Source organism: Hemicordylus capensis, chromosome 4 (genome assembly GCF_027244095.1).
Source record: "Hemicordylus capensis ecotype Gifberg chromosome 4, rHemCap1.1.pri, whole genome shotgun sequence".
NCBI lineage: Eukaryota > Metazoa > Chordata > Lepidosauria > Squamata > Cordylidae > Hemicordylus > Hemicordylus capensis.
Genome location: NC_069660.1, coordinates 149664162 through 149681522, shown reverse-complemented (window position 1 = coordinate 149681522; position 17361 = coordinate 149664162). Strand labels below are relative to the sequence as shown.

The following is a 17361-nucleotide window of genomic DNA, read 5'->3' as shown; positions in this document are numbered from 1 at the left end:
TTGGAAATCTCATTAGCTATCATAGAATCTACACTCAGAACACCTCAGAAAAACAACAGAACCATCACTCCTATCTCTACGGGGATTGCTGGGAGGGACTGAGGGCATTTTTGCCATGGCCCCGGACCCACTTTGGGGGTGCTGCCACCCCACAGAGGTGGGTCTGGGGCAGCCCTAAACCCCCATTCTAGCCAATGGAAAAATTTTTCTTCAAAAATTCACCAATAATACTAGGAGCCACCAATTGCCTTGGGATTTTTGGGGTGGAGGACACCCATGGGTGGCTACCACCCACCCCAGCTTTTTTGCCCCTAAGGGCTCCACATTGTGAGTTATGGGCAAAAATTAATTTTAAAAAAATTGTAAAAGATCAGAGGAAGGTCCAATCGACTTGAAATTTGGGTGGCAGGTAGAACACAATGTCCCCCTCAAAACCAGCCACTTTTTGTGATCCGAACCAGTTCGGTTCGGATCCGAACCGGTTTGGATCCGAACCAGACCGGGGGTGGTCCGGCAAAACCAAAACCGAACCACCCCGGTCCGGTTCGGACCCGGTTCGGACCCGAACCGCACCGGGAGAACCGGTTTTATGCACATCCCTATTCCAGGTTACCCAAGAACCAGTAATGTGTAAGTGGCTTTTGTGTGACATCTGCTAGAAAAAGCTTCCTCTCAGCTGCCCTATTGGTATCCTCTGTGCCTCGGTCAGGTTCAGACACAAAGGGAGCAGAGAGAAGCATTCTTGGTGGCTGTCCCCCACCCCCATTATTCCCTCTCCTACAGCCAAATTGCCAGAGTATTTGCATCGGGTTTTTGCCCTTTGAGATGGAGTGGGCTAGAAGTCTAAAGAAATACATCCCACTGGTGATGGGGTGGGGGGAGGGGAGTCACATGTGCATCTTTGGCCAGCTGATCTATTTTCTCTTGCCCCCTCAGGGCTTGAAGGGATGGCCGAGCATGAGGATGAGCAGGTCAGGAGTGCAGGAGCAAGCAGCATTCGTGTAGTGCAGCAAGCCTTTAAAGATAATGGCAAAGGAAAACTCCACCGGGTAAGGAAGCGTTTCATCCAGCGTGTGAGGAAGGAAAGATGCCCCCAAGACTTCATGCACTGAATGCCTGGTGAGTGAGGAACACCTCTGAAGGTTCAGTCATTTAAGGTATTATTTCATTTCTCTTTGTCCCACCATTCTAGCACAGAGATTAAAAATCAATCAGCAGCAGAAAAACTAGCAGATAAACTGTTTCAGAAAAGGAGGATTTTCACAGCCACCTCAAAGGTTGTGAAAGAGGAGGCCTGGCGGTTTTCCCCAGGGAGGGCATTCAATAGCTGCAGTACCATGACTGAAAAAGGCCTGTCCCCAGAGCTTTGAGAATATAAAATGGACTTTAACCTGGATCATTGTTTTGTAGCCTTCCAAGTGTTCTGGCTCTATTGGAAAATCACATTTTCAATGGCCCATTATGGACAAAACTAATTTCTTGGTTGCTAGGATGCCAGGGACATCTCTATGGGTTATCCCTCTCAAGAACTCCAAGGCAGGACAGAATCTGATTTGATACGATAAGAGGACACTCCCACCAGAGCCTGAGGGGGATAACCCCGCCCCAGTTCTTTCTGTCCTCAGCAGCTCCAGGCAGTGTTTTTCCTCAGCTCTTGCACCTCTTCTGATTTTTCTCATCTCCTTCCTCCATTACTTCCTTCCCTTAGGATCTCTTCTCTTCTTTCTGGGCGGGGATCTCTCTCTCTCTCTCTCTCTCTCTCTCTCTCTATATATATATATATATATGTGTGTGTGTGTGTGTGTGTGTGTGTGTGTGTGTGTGTGTGTGAAATAAAAATTTCACTTTCCTGCCTCTCCTCCCCCCCCCCACCCCTTCGTTGCATGGAGCACAGAGATCAGGGCAGAATACTTGTGTTAGTCCTGAGGGGACTGTGGCAAAGCAACGCAGGGCCAGGTCAATCTCAGCCTTTTTTCGGGGCCCACCTCCCACAACCTGATAGCAGCAACAATGGCCACTGAAGGGCTGCCCATTTTCCCTGCTGCGGAGCCACCAGCAGCACGATCGGCCGCTGATCAGCTACCCGAAGTGTCTTCCCTCCCGGCGACGGCCGCTTTTCAGCCTCCCTTGCCGTATGCTGCCGGGTCCGCCGTGCGTCTCCCGCCCTCGGGCTGTGAGACGCGGTCTTCAGCGGCCCACCGTTCTGCCAGTGCCTCATCTGCAGCCTCCCTGGAACCTTCGGAAGGTGAGAGGCGATTTTCGAGGCTATCACAGCAAATCCTCCACCAAGGTCAGAAGAAATCAGGCGGATAGGTCTTCGAGGCAGCACAGTGAGTCCTCCAAAATGGCCACCCCTTCGACTTAAAAAATTGCATGCTCTTCTAGGAAGGCCACCAATCCAGCATGAGTGAGAGTGGGAACTAAAGTGCAGGCCTCCTCCTCCTCCTCCCCCCCCCAAAGTCAATGGCTCCCTCCTTTGGATCAATTTTTTTTACCCTATCTTTATCCAACCCACTCCTCCGTCTCCCTCCCCCTGCCCCAGTGCATGGACTACGGAGGCAGTTTAGAACATATTAATCTGCAGAGCAGGGAGCAGTTCAGTGACACTCTTCCCAGGCCACATAAGGTCTCTCACAGCCCCCCACCCCCACCCCGCTGCCCGGGACAGCATCGGAAACAGCGCTGGCAACAACTGATATAAAGCCGCCCACGCCATCTGCTTCTACAGCATCTGTGATGTCTGCCATAGAGCTGCCCACGCAGTACGCTACCAGGTCCCTGTTCAGTCTCCCACCTTAGGGCTGCGAGGCTCGGGGCACGGCAGCCCATCACGTTGTCAAGCCGTCAAAGGAGTCCCACTGCTGTTCGCCATCACAGGCAGGGAGCACTTTATCTGCGATGTTGGCAAATTCAAAGCTCCCTTACCTGATCCGCCATCTTCAAGGAAAACCAGGGCCTTGGGAGGGAAGGAAACCCCAGGCCCAGCTAAGATGGCAGTTGCCGCTTCTGAGGCCACCTAATGGCACAGTGGGGAATCAACCTGCCTAGAGAGCAGGAGGCTGTTGGTTTGAATCCCTGCTGGTGTGTTTTCCCAGAAAATGGGAAACTCCTATATCAGGCAGCAGTGATATAACACAAGATGGCACAGCCCCCAAAAGAACGGCTCAGTCTTGGCGGGAATCCGGCAGCACAGCGATGAGTGAGACCCAGCTTTTCCCAAGGGAGGTAAAGGGGTCTTCTTGGGGGCAAAAAGAGGCCTTGGGGGAATCAAGAATGTTGGTGCTGAGGGAGCTGCTGCAAAACCAGGCTCTACTTTAGTTTCCTCTAGTCTCCTAAGGCAGTCCCTCCAAAGTTGCAGGCAGGCATGGTTCTGGAATGCCATTATTGATGTTAATCACCAGGTCAGACTACATGAGGAAGTAAAAAATCTAAACAGAAACAGCTTAAAAGACATAAGGTTTTTTTAAAAAAAGCTGATGATTGAATCTAGAACCTTGCATTCTTCGGATCCTTCTGACCAGGACTCTGGGGATCCTTTACCATCTAATCCCAGGTCCCTGCCTTCCAGAAAGAAGGACATTGGGTCTATTCCTGCCTCTGAGCACAAATCTGACCTGGAGGAGCACAGTGATAGAGAGGGGGCTCTTCACTGTGATTCCAAAATCGTCCCCTCAGGCAGCACGGCCTAGCCAGCCTGGGAGGGCAGGGCTGCAGGGCCCCTCCATGCAGCATTGCCTAAGAGCCAATTTTGTGAGGATGCAATCATGCAAGGCCCCCTAGGAGTCATATTTGGCAACTACCCCTTTCCTTCCATAGGAACCTCTAGGGAGCGAAGGGCTAATGGAGGGAGAAGGGGGGGAAGCGGAAAAAAATGCTCCTCAGACCAGCTTTATGGGCATCCCTTCCTTCTGCTGAAGTGCCTCTCCTTAGAGGCTGGGTCGCAGTCTTATAACCAGGTCCATATCACCGCAGCTACTATGAAATGTGTGTATGCCACACCTTGTCTGGGACACACTAACAGATTTGTTGCAATGCAGGCCCCTATGACTGGTAGAACTGGTTCTATCGGGGCAAGCGAGGAGTGCTTCCATTTGCGGAGCAGGGCCAATCCTGGTCACACTTGAATGGGAAACCACAGGATGATTGATTAATGATTAGTTTAGTCCTTGTTTATTGCACTTCTGCACTGCCCTTTTCCAAGGGCTCTGGGCAGTACACAACAAGGTATATGACCGTTGTTTCTGTAATAGCATCGGAGCAGCCAGGCTGGACTGGGCCCACGGCCCATCTGGCCCAGCTCATCTTCACATAGTGGTCATCCAAATCACAGGGGCTAGAGATGCAGTCCCTTGTGCCTGCAGATCAACAACCCCTAAAGGACATAATTAATTTTTTCATTCACAGGACCTTTCAGGGACATTAATATCTATGTCGCCAGTCTAGCAGAACACAAATTGAAGTCCCCAGGAGACTCTCCGGCCTCAGATAGATTCCAAAGTCCAGAATGGAACAGGTCTCCTCTTTCCAACTGAGGCCTGGGTAAGACTAAATGTCTTTTTAATTTACACTACTGGGGTGTCCCTCTTATCACTTGGTACGCCCTCCCTGGCGAGGATACTTACTTCAGGGATGTGCTTGCTTACATATCATTCTCAACACGGGCAACTAACCGGAGGTCACATGCTCTCTCTCATGGGACATAGGATCCTCTGCTGGACCTTTATTTGACCTCGAATGTCCCACTATTGGGGAACACATTCATACTTTCTTTGCTGCTTTTATGCTTCTAGTTTGTACGTTAGTAAGGCCTACAAATTACAGGAAGTACCACCTTAAGTGGCGCAGCAGGGAAATGCGTGACAAGCAGAAGGTTGACGGTTCGAATCCTCGCTGGTATGTATCCCAGACTATCGGGCAGCAGCGATATAGAAAGATGCTGAAAGGCATCATCTCATACTGCATGGAAGATGGCAATGGTAAACCCCTCCTGTATTCTACCAAAGACAACCACTGGGCTCTATGGTTGCCAGGAGTCGACACTGACTCGACGACTGGTGCAGCCACTCAGACATCTGTCCAAGAGAATGGTCCATACATCCAAGGGTCCGTCACCAGATCTCGGAACGCATGGGGGTTCCAGTGATGGACCTATTTGCAGTTTCCAACAACGCGAAGCTACCCTCTTTCATGTCCAGATTACCCAGCCAAGGGGCAACCGCCATGGATACGATGTCGAGCCCATGGCCAAAGGGTCTTTTATACGTGTTTCCCCCCGACTCCTCTCCTGACCTGAGTATGGCGCAGTGTACGTCGGTTGGCAGGCCAATTGTTCTGCTCATCACCCTGTTTTGGCCCAGGAGACTGTGGCTTCCGGAACTGTTTCATCTGTCAGCGGAACCTCCCCGGGAGTTGCCCTCGGACCACAGACTTCTCTCTCAAGGCCCAGTTCACCATTCAATCCCAGCCTGGTTACAACTCGCCATTTGGAGACTAGGCAGCGGCTGTTAAGCCAGCACGGGTATAGCATCCCACTGAGCATTTACTGAAAGGATCTACCAGTACCCCTGGGGAACCCTTTTGCGTTGCATGGCCCATCACTCCATTCCCTGGGACACTGCAACCTTACAACACCCCCTCCTGTTCCTGCAGGAAGGTCTAGAGAAGGGATTATGACACAAGACTCTTAACAGACAAGCGGCGTCCTTGGTCACCCTAATATCCGGTGGGTATACATAGATCACCCAGTTGCACACTCATCTACGACATTTCCTGAGATTCACCCCTCTGCTGTCTATGCCACCTGCACATAGGTTTCCCATGTGGGAATTACTTACTGTCCTCCGTACTCTTCAGTCTCCTCTGTTTGAACCAACTCAAAGTGTCCCGAGTAGAGTTTTATCATTCCAGTTGGTTTTCCACATGGTGGTCACAGCCACCAAGCGGTTTTCTGAACTGAGGGCCTCGTAGGTCAACAAGTCCTTCTTTATCTTCCTGGAAGTCACTCCATCTCATCCTAAAGAAAGACAGTGACACAGACTAGATGTCCGGCGCTGCTGTAAGGCGTAGATCAAGAGGTCAGCTTCCTTTAGAGTGTCGGATGCTATGTTCACTTCCTTCCATCCATGGTCTATGGGAACGGCTGTTTCGTCTGCAACGATCACAAGGTGGATAAAGGTCTTTATTGCTATAGCCTACGAGTCTCAGCATCTCAGGTCTCCCGCTCGCATCCTCGCACACTCAGCAAGGGCGGCAGCAACTTCGGCACCTTTCTCCACAAATGCATCTGTTGACAAGATATGCAGAACGGCTACTTGGGCCTCTCCACCCACCCTTACGAGGCACTATAAAATCGATGAATATGCCTCAGCCTGGTCCTCCTTTGGTGGGAGGGACTTGCAGCAGGTTCTTCCATGTCAAAAGGCCAGAGCGCTCCCATACTAGTTGGCCAGCTATGGTATGTCCCATAGAGATGTCCCTGGCATCCTAACAACTATGTATGGCTTCTGAGTCTCTCTCTCCCATGTTTTTCTGCACAGACTACAGCCCAGCACGAGGCCCTGCAAAATGCTGTGGCCCCCGTCTAGCTGCAGTCGGCTTAAACCAGTCCTATTGCCTAAGGCTGTCAAGGGGCTCCAAGTAAAAGCCATCTGGTTTGGCTTGGCCTTTGCTGAGCATCTGTACTGGAAGCTGGACGCTTCTTCCTCTACTGCCTAGTTTTGCTTCTGATGAGCTATATCTGCTACCAACTGCTGATCCTTGGAAAAACCTACTGGCAGGATCCTGATGACTGCATAGAGATGTCTCATTCTGTGCTCCAGTATCATAAGGGTAGTTGCTAGTCCACCACTCTCACCCCCAAATGTCAGCTGCTGTGGATCTTAGCTGCTCGGCCTTGTGGAGTCCTTACTCAATGACAAGGGATATGTTTTCCTGCATATCCCGCAAAAACAAAGTGGGCAGCACAGATGACTTTTCTAGGGAGGGATACAGAAGCTGTTAGTTAACCACAGCTTCTTTTCCACTCCTGTTGCTCTCTCTCCTCCTTTTCAGAGACCTGGAGCAGCCCGTCAGTTTCTCAATCGGTATTCTCCCAGAAGGCTTAAGTGAGGAAAAGCTGGTCATCGAACTCGCTTCTGTCCTCCTCGGCCTGAAGTGTGAAGATCTGAACATCAAACCGAAGCCTCTCCAGAAGTTCTTCAGGATCCTCACAGGGGTCAAGGCTGATGTGAGTTCCTTGGTGGAGCCCTTTAGGCAACACAGCACTCCCAGCCCCTCTCAAGGCTTCCCCTCCCAGGCCCATAATGCAAGGCACCCGGCATGCAATAAGCCACCAGAATGCTTAGCACCTACATAGCATGTCTAGAGTATTTAATGCATTTCACAGAAGTGATCTCAGGAGACTCTGCAACAACCCTGCAAAGGTCGGCCACTATTATGATAACTAGGTGGCAGCTAGTGGGGCTGAGGCTGAGAGAAGCTTGCCAAAACAGCCAAGTGACTCCATGGTTGAGATGAAATTTGAATTGGGGTCTTTGCAAGGCATATTCTTAGACCTGATAGCAGCTCTCCAGCGATCCCCCCGTGTTATCCTTGTATGTACATCACAGCTAGAGACAGAATGCCATGTCCCAAATCCCGCCTTTGCCTCAGAACACAAAGCCAGATCGCCAAAGCTCTGTTGTTCATGAAATAAAACTTCTTGAATTTTCTCATCCTTCACACCACTTCCTCTGTCTAAAGCATTCAGGGGAATTCTTCTCACCACTGTTTGAGCAGCTGCAAAATCTCAATCTCCCTATTTTTTTAAAAAACAATTTTTCCCAGCCCTGTCTAGGGATGCAATCCTATTCCCAGGATCTAGCCTAGGTGGAAGACCCATTGAGCTCAGCAAGATTGACGTCTGAATACGCATGCATAGAATCAGGCTCCATGCATACATATAGGAGGCTGAAGTCAGTCTTCTTCTAAATGAGGTGATATCACACAACTCCCCCCAAAATAAGACCACCACCCCCGGAACAAACTGACCCTCTTTTATCCCAAAACATCCACGCGGGACCCACTTTTAATTCCTGACTGTCTCTTTCTTTGTGTACTTCTCTTCTTCTTTAAAAAGAACTTAAAGAAGAAGAAGTAGTGATGCTGCTGCTCCTGCAACACACATGGGCAATGGGGCTGTGACTCCGTTGTGGGTCACAATCCACAAATTAAAAAAGACGAACAGGTTAGACTGGACAGTGGATTTCTCTTGACTGTCACTGCTATTCACTGCTGGCACCAGAGATTCAAATGGTTCTTTTAATGGTGATGTGTGTCCACGGCCAAAGGGCAAATGAGCCTGTAGCCACCTCTTCCCCACTAGGTGATTACCCGATAATGAGCAACACGGATGGGTTTTCCAGGCTGGTCAGAAGTGGCGTGTGAGGTGCAAAATGTCCCCGAGGATAAATCTAAAGTCCTGTTCTTGGAGCTGATGGTCCGTTTTTCCTGACAGCCATTAATCTGTGTCTTTCATCATACAACTACACAGCTGCCTGATGAGCTGACTGGACGTCCGGTGGCAATGACTTGCCTCTGTGCTTTAGATTGCAACGGAGAGATCAGGCAGATGGCAGCAGAAGACCTGTGCGAGCTCCTGCCCATCCTGCGTTGTGGAGAACGTAAGTCAGAAAGGAACAAGATCTGCTGCCTGCCAAAATCACTGAACTTCATTACCCAAGCAGAACATTACCCGGTGGGATCAGAGCCCCAGGAAGTTCAGAGACTGCCAGATGGATGGCCCCGGCAGGGATACAGGTTCCTTCGGCTCACTTGCCACAGCAGTTTCCAAATGGAGTTCTCTAGATAGTTCCAGAAGTAGCCAGGGATTGATTATTGGAGGGAACAGCTACGGCTAGCAGTGCTCAAATTTGCCCCCATAGCTGGGCCCTTAATGGCTGTTTGATCCAGAGTAGGTGAACTTGCACACGTGCTCATTCCTGTGTACCAGGCTGCTTTGGAGAGCACAAGAGCAGAACTTCTACTGTCCTCTTGGCAGCTCAAGCCATAAGGCATGCTCTAAACAGAACTGCATTCTGTTTGGTGACAAACATGTGGGCCTGAAAAGACAGTAAATGGATTCCAGGTTCTGCTGTGACTCCATCTCTGGCCTGATCGCTCCAGGCTCTGTGTTGGATCGCTGCCAGGCTTTGCATGCTGGGTCCACCTAGGAGGGCAATAGTTTGTGAATCCAAAGCAGACCGCTCTCCTTCCTCCACCCAGAGAGGGTCAAGCAATAGAAAGACAATGGCAGGACTGAGACTCCCATCGGGAGGGAGGTTGCTAGGAAGTGGTGCTGTCCAACCTAGGATGGAATGAGTGAGCTCCCATCCCTATTCCTTCTCTGTTGCTGGGACCGAGGACACCTCTGGGTTATCCTTCCCGTAAGCTCCAAGGCAGGACAGTTGATTGGATAGAAATAGAAAGCTACGCCTACTTGAAGCTGAGGGGGATAACCCCACCCAGTTCTTTTCTGTCCTCGAAAGCTCCAGGCAGCGACTTTTTCCTTCTCTCATATCTTTGCTAATTCTGATTGTTTCCTTAATGACTGCTCCTTTCTGATTCCCTTGTTGTCTTACCTTGAATATGTTATAACTTTAAAACAAACAAACAAACACCCTACTTTTGTCTTTCTTCTGCTGGTCCCTCTGTTTTCCCTTACTCCCTTCCCTTGCTGCATGTGGTGATCAGGGCGATTAACACACTACAGTGTTCGCCTTCCAAAGGGGAGAGGGCCCCACACTGACTTTCCAGGTGGGCCACATTCAGTGAAAGCACAGTCGTCGGCCACGGCCGCCTCCGGGCCGTTCATGTGCCTGACCCTGGATGTGGAGAGTTCCTCAGCCCCAGATACGGCCACCTGCAGGCCGCTCGTACTGGCTGTATCTCCGCCCCCTTCACAAGCATCGGCAATTCAGGAGGTCCGGGAATCAGGCCGCCTGCTGAGACTGTGCCTTACTCGCTCCTCGTGGGCCCAGCACCAACGTTATGAACAAACTGTGGAAAATTGTGAGTTCCCTGGGCAGTGGCTTTTCCTACATAAAAGGCGCCCAGTAGCTAATCCACTGCCCTCCTCGGCTGTGATCAAGGCGCTGGGTGTCTTTAAAGGTGCAACTACACCTAAGATGGTGGCAGGGGACCCTTATAAAATGGTTCAGTGTACCTCAGCTAATTTGGCGGGAAATGGAGAGAACAGGCCAGAATCCTTCCAGTCTACCAGTTCTAATTTACAAGCAGCAGAGGGCGCTGCAGAGACTGAGAATCAACCATCTCCTTCTGTCCCACAATCTAATTTGCCCAGGTCTGTTCCCCCTGAGTGGCAGGCATGGTTTTAAAACGCCATAATTGACACTATTTACTAGATAAGACCTGCTAAGAAACAAAGGGGATCCAGCAAGCGCAAGAGGCAGGCAACTTCTTCAGAAAATTCGGCTCCATCTAGCTCTCCTTGTCCCTCTCCCCACAAGTCGAAGGCCAAAACCAAACATCTTAAAAAACATAAGAAGTCCAAGGATAAGGCTTCTGCCACCAAGGACTACTGTTCTTCTGAAAATTCCAGCCAAGATTCTGGGGATTCCAACCCCTTTCACCTGAGGCCCTTAGTTCTAAACAAGCTAACTTCAGGGACAGTGCCCATTGGTATTGGTGACACTGGCCTCGGGGATAATGTGGCAATTTGGAGGGAGACATTCAGGATCCAGACTCCCTAGCTAAGGAGGAGGGCGAGTGGTCTGGGGGTGAGGGTGTGGAACCTTGTAATATTTTCCAACGCCTCTTTATTGCAGATGATTTTTCTCCCCTGATGTCAAGTGTCCTCAAGGCTATTGGCCTGCAAGCTAATTCAGGACCTGACCTTATTCAGTCTGGATAGGGAAATTTCCTAGAGCGGTGCCAAGAGAAATGCTTCTACCTTTACCAGTTTTGTTTTCTGAAGTTATAATTAGATGTGGGCATCACCGGCGGCTAGTAGAAAAACCCTTTTGGCTGACACTAGATTCTATTCTTACCAAAAAAGGAACATGTGGATCTCTTAAAGACCCCCAATACCGATGCTCCGATAGCCCAGTTGGTAAGTGGCTCCTTAGTGCCAAAGGATGGCGAGGTCACAATCAAAGATCCTGTTGACAAAAAGGCGGAACTATCGTTTCGCAATGTCCATGATAATCCATCCCTGACCACGTTGGCTGCAGCTGCAGCGTCAATGGTGGCCAAGGGTTTCTCTGCTGTGGGTGGATGACCTTTTGAATGACACACCCACGGATCCAACAAAGCTGAGGCAGCAACTGCTTAAAATCCAAAAGGCTCAGGCCTTTATGGCCGATGCCACTTTAGATTCAATCAGGTTTGTCTCACGGCCATCTGCTGCTGCAGTTGTAGGGCACCTCCACTTCTGACTTAAACATTGGCAGGTCAATGCCACTTCTAAAAATAATCTGGCCACTGTGGCGTACGACGGCACCAAGTTATTTGGAAAGAATGCACTTAAGGATGTGCTAGTAGATTCCAAAGACCAAAAAAAGGGGCCATGCCAGCAGCCCTGAGATAATCTGATAAGCCATTTTCCAAAAGACTCTTATCGACTAACTCAGTCCTCCTTTCAGCCCTTTCGAGGATGCTGGTTCTTTAGGGGCCGGGGTCAAGACTTTAGAACCCAGAGGTTCAACTGGAACAGACAGGGTGGTTCCTATAGGAACACTGGTTCCAATAAGCAGCCCTTCTTACAGCATAAGCAGGCCAAAGGCCAACAATGACTTGCCGCTCCAAAAATTGGGCGGTTATCTGACGGAGCACCTCCACGCCTGGGAAGCATCTGTTTCAGACAAATGGACTTAAAAGATGATATGGGACAGGTACAAAATAGATTAAGTAGTTCCCCCTCCTCACAGGTTCCTCACTATGCCACGTCTGCACTCTATTATCAGGCACTCTAATCTTCTTTGAGTGATTCATCATCTACAGGAAATCGGCGCAGTGGAGCCTGTTCCACCCCTGCAATGGGGGAAGGCCAGGCTTTGCATGCTGGGTCCACCTAGGAGGGCAATAGTTTGTGAGGTCCCATCCCTATTCCTTTCCATTGCAGAGGCACTGATGCACCTTGGGGCAAGGACCTGGTGAAAAGAGCTCTCTCTGCCCTGGGACCAGCTACAGAACCTGAGCCTTCTTTCTTCAGCGGCAACTGCTACAACATTGCAACGGTGAGTAACGTATGAGTCAGAGGGCTTCTTAAATCCGTTTGAGTGTGTCTCTGAGTCCCACATCCTCCTTAAGAGCCGCCACACTCCCTTTTTCTGAGGACAGGGACAATCCAAGGGCTGCCTGAGAGCTACAGCACCTTTGAAACTGTGACGTGCTATCTCCTGGAAGCAAGAATGGCCATGTTGGGTCAGACCCTTCTGTGAATGGGACTTGACAAAACCATACATGTTGAAATGGAAATAATATACCCGTAGTTCAATTGTATGTGTATGATATGTTTTGCACATTAGCATGGCTTTGTACTTATAGCAAGTTGTATTCACAGTATTGTGTATTAGATCCCTTTGTTCTGTATTAATATAAAGCACTCCTGCTATTCCAAGAGAGTGTCTCTTCCTTTGTTCCATTGCTTCCTTTGCTCTTTTGGACAGTCTTCCTGCCCACCCAGATGGGCAACGGGCAGACAATGCATGCTATTCACAAGTGTGTTGTTTCAGGTCTTCGGTGGATTCCTCTACTCCGAGCAGCTCCTGGAGGTCATGCACTTCTTGGCAGGGGATCTGACCACTGAAGGTTCATTTGACCTCCTAAATATATTCCACCTGCTGCACGAGTTCGTAAAGCAGTTCAGCGGCAAGTCGATGTGGGTAAGGAGCCGTGAGGAGCCTCCCAGGAAGGATGTCAAGTCAGTCTTATGCCACTGGGTTGCAGGAGCCTGATCCTCCGCATGTGTGATGGCATTCGACTTGGTCTTCTAGAGTGTTAACTGATTTGGATACCTCAGAGGTGGTATCCACAAACCATGTTCATAAAACTAGGTGCAAATAGATCTGTAAAACAGGAATGACAATGCTAAAAAAACAAAGGAACACAGCTCAGATTTTTTAGTCTCTCTTCAGACCAAATCAATGGGATCCAGAACAAAAGGTTGCATTCCCCAAAATTAATGTCCACCTCCAGGAGTGGAGCTCAAGCAGGCCAATCCGCACCCCTCCACATACAAAGTTTTCTGTCCTTTTCTCCCCATCGTCAACATTTTGTAGTTCTTGGTGACTACTGAGCACACTCAGGCATCACTGGGCTGTTTTTGTTTCTTCTTTGTTTTATTTTACTTACTTACTTTCTTACTTTGGTTGGTTGGTTGGTTTCTACACCGCCCTTCCAAAAAATGGCTCAGGGCGGTTTACATTAAAACAAAACCAAAATCAATTAAGTATTAAAATCAAAAACTGTAAAAACAACAACATAAAACCATTATTAAAACAGTTTTTAAAACCTTCGAAAACCAGGCCAAACCTTTACAGTTTAAAAGTTTAAATACCCTGGAAGGCCAAGCCAAACAGATAGGTCTTAAGCGCTCTCCTGAAGGCTAATAATGAACACAGATTATGGATTTCTGTTGGGAATGCATTCCATAGCCCAGGAGCAGCTACAAAGAAGGTCCGCATCTGAGTTGCCACCAGACATGATGGTAACTGAAGACAGACCTCCTCAGATGACCTTAGTGTGTGGTGGGAATCATGCATAAGAAGGCGCTCTCTAAGATATCTTTACAAATATATCTACTCATGCAGACCTTGGGAGTCCTCCAAAGATGGAAAAAAAAACCCCCAACCTTATATGTTGGGTAGCCCTTTTCTGCTTTCCAATCTATAGGCGCTCAACCATTTGAGTTCACTATTAGAACAGGTTATTTGCAAATATCATATTGCCTCCCCTACTTAGACTCCCCTGAGATACATAATTTAATACTGGCCCTCACCAATTTTGTAAATGTGGGCATGTTACCTTTGAAATAAGCTTTAGAAGAGGCCAGCTTCACTAGCCATATTTTGTCCCACAGTTTTAGATGCCATCTTTTCTTAGATCTGTCTGCAGCTTTTAGTGCCTTGGGATTTAGTCCCAGCGGGGGAAGGGAATGGGGACACATTCACACACAATATTTAGTATTGAATATGCTAATGACCAAGGGAATAGTGTTTCCCAGGCATCAAGTGAGATCTGTTGGTTCTCTGTTGCTGGGACCGAGGACACCTCTGAGTTATCCCTCCTGTAAGCTCCAAGGCAGGACAGTTGATTGGATAGAAATAGAAAGCTACGCCTACTTGAAGCTGAGGGGGATAAACACGCCCTTTTTTCTTTTCTTTTTTTTTTGTCCTCGAAAGCTGCAGGCTTTCTTTCCTTATCTACTTTCTTCTTTCTTCTGCTGGTCCCTCTGTTTCCCTTACTCCCCTCCCGCACTGCATGTGGTGATCAGGACGATCAACACACTACAGCGTTCGCCTTCCGAAGGGGAAAGGTCCCCACGCTGACTTTCCAGGAGGGCCACGTTCAGGGAAAGCACAGTTGTCGGCCACGGCCGCCTGCGGGCCATTCGTGTGCCTGACCCTGGATATGGAGAGTTCCTCAGCACCAGATATGGCCGCCTGCAGGCCACTCGTACTGGCTGCGTCTCCGCCCCCTGTGCAAGCACCAGCAATTCAGGAGGTCCGGGAATCAGGCCGCCTGCTGAGACCGCTCCTCACTTGCTCCTCGTGGGCCCAGCACCAACTTTACAAACAAACTGTGGAAAACCGTGAGTCCCCTGGGCAGTGGCTTTTCCTAGGTAAAAGGCGCCCAGTAGCTAATCCACTGCCCTCCTCAGCTGATATCAGGGCACTGGGTGTTTTTAAAGGAGCAGCTACACCTAAGATGGTGGCAGGGGGCCCTTATAAAATGGTTCAGTGTACCTCAGCTAATTTGGCAGGAAATGGAGAGAACAGGCCAGAATCCTTCCAGTCTACCAGTTCTAATTTACAAGCAGCAGAGGGCGCTGCAGGGACTGAGAATCAACCATCTCCCTTTGTCCCACAATTTAATTTGGTCAGGTCTGTTCCCCCTGAGTGGCAGGCACAGTTTTAAAATGCCATAATTGACACTATTTACCAGATAAGACCTGCTAAGAAACAAAGGGGATCCAGAACCACCCCCCCCCAAAAAAACCCATCTTCCGTCATGTAGATCTCTAGGTGACTTAGGTCAGATTGGTTCAACCTCCGCAGTAATGCAGCTGTCCTGCATGTCCAAGTTCTTGCACTGTGTCTGGCATTCACAGTTCCTCATATGAATGGATCATGTGTGCCACAATCCTCTGTAACATTACACAGGTTGCAAGGTGTACAACTTGTTCTGCCAGTCCCTACTGAGGAAGCAGCACAGGAATCCGAGTGCTTGTGCTCTTCCCTCATTACTAGCTGCTCACACAAACAAGAGGATGCCCCAGAAAAATCTTGGTAGCAAAGTAGAGAAGTTTGTGATGCCTTTGCATCCACCCTGCCTAGGACGGTGAAAGCCCTTGAGCCAGCCTTGCTTCCTAGTGCCTTATGAATAACCCTCTTCTTACCTGACAGTTGGAGGAACTTCTGGACCACTTGTTCATCTGGTTGAAGGACAGAGTTCCACATGGACAAGACGTAGCCTTGATAGCCTTCCCCATCTTGGCAGTAGATCATCTTGAGGAGGTGGTGCTATACCTCCTCAAACACCCTTTCAGGTATGGAACATGCTGGAGCTTGTACTAATTTGGGTGACCCCCTTGGGGATCTGTGGGGCTTCCCCAAAGAGCATCTTTCTCCCTGCTGCTGATGCAACCCAGGGTGTGCTTCCCGGCAGATGCATCAGTTGTGCCCCTTTGTCCTCCCTGCTGGCCTGGCCTACAGTACATGGAAACTGGGGGCGGTCTAGGGCTGGGGTGGCGATATGGGGCTCACAGGCTGGGCTGGGTCCCTGGGAGAGTCTTGCCTGGCCCCTGGCAGCCCTTCCAAACTTTTCAAACCGCTTTGAGAACTTTTGTTGAAGAGCAGAATATGGGAATAGTAGTGATCAAGGTATGGTTAAGCATTTGGCCCCAGTGTCACATAAAGAACATATTTTTTCTTTCTGATTGGTAAGAAATACAGATATTCTTACTGCACTGTAACTCTCTTTTTCGTTGTGAACTAGCAGGGATGTGATAGATACACGTGTGTGTAGTGCGCTGCTTGATAGCATGTGCTCCACAACTGTGAATCTTGCACTGCAAAGATATGGAGCGTGGTGACCTGGTAGAGGGTCAGCGCATGAGCCTGGGCGACTGTTTGGAGAAGAAAGTGCTCCCCCCAGTGTAGAGGCTGAACATTCCTGGTCTGTGGGGTTTGACTGCTTCTCCTGTCTTTCCATTTGCAGCAAGTGCCAGGAGCACTGGCAGGCAATATTCAGTGCTGCTGACCACAGCCAGATACTCGTTGAGGTGGCAAAATGGATGCCGGAGTGCAGCAGAGTTGCGGTAAAGAAGTGGAAACCGCCTTCGGGTCCCCTGCTCCTCATCTGCGTAACCCGAGCTGCATGTATCCTGCCATTTCACAAGCAGAGAGAAGCTACATGCTTGCATGCGGAAGATTGAAAGTCCCCTCCCTGGCAGCATCTCCCAGATCGGGCTGAGAGAGACTCTTGCCTGCAAGCTTGGAGAAGCCACTGCCAGTCTATGTAGAAAAGACTGAGCAACATTAATATACAGTATATATAATACTGTGCAAGGCAGCTTCCTGTGTTCCACAGAAATTGGCAAAATTCACACAACAAAAAGCTCACCCTGAAAAAATGTCAGCTTTCATTTAAAAAACAAAAGGGCGAACTATGGAGTATGGAAGGGAGGAATCCGAGGTGATTTCATATGCAAGGAGAACAGGGTGGAGTTAGTGGGCCAAGCTGTTTATATCTTGCCTTTTTGCCTTGGCCAAGGTAGTTGAGAAGAGAAAAACACAGGAGCAAACCTGTTTCAAAGTACTGAAAGGCATGTTTCCTCAGACCCTTGATGGCTTCCTTACAAAGTGCGAATTTATTTGGATTTTTATACTGCCCTGCATCCTAAGACCCCAGGGCATTAACAACAAGATAAAAACAATAGTAAAATTTCAAAGAAAACAACCTATCTAGAGAGCTAACACAGTTGCAATTTAAGAAGAGAGGAGGCAGCATCTCATCGGACAAAAGCCTGAATCAAAAGAGTGGTCTTCAATTTCTCCTTAAAGGCTGGGAGAGAGGGAGCTAATGACAAGCACTCACTGGCCCAGGCTTCTCCATGCTGCTTCTGCTCTTGACCCGGACTCC

The 17361-nt window shown here is 49.2% G+C and overlaps 1 protein-coding gene across 4 annotated transcripts in view; it reads left to right on the top strand.

Annotated features, from left to right (window-relative positions):
- The window catches only part of LOC128321989 (uncharacterized), an 81689-nt gene that overhangs the window by 42940 nt on the left and 21388 nt on the right, over positions 1 to 17361 (top strand). For 3 of the 4 annotated variants that reach the window (XR_008305457.1, XM_053242641.1, XM_053242640.1), the window contains exons 2-9: positions 937 to 1119; positions 4405 to 4539; positions 7051 to 7225; positions 8531 to 8660; positions 12119 to 12233; positions 12732 to 12881; positions 15624 to 15766; positions 16438 to 16537. Coding sequence is in view for 3 of the 4 variants with exons in the window: in XM_053242641.1 (XP_053098616.1) it covers positions 12774 to 12881; positions 15624 to 15766; positions 16438 to 16537 (351 nt within the window). In the remaining variant the exon portion in view is untranslated. Of the gene's footprint in view, positions 1 to 936; positions 1158 to 4404; positions 4540 to 7050; positions 7226 to 8530; positions 8661 to 12118; positions 12234 to 12731; positions 12882 to 15623; positions 15767 to 16437; positions 16538 to 17361 lie in introns of all 4 variants that reach the window. The other variant, XM_053242642.1, reaches the window with a different exon arrangement.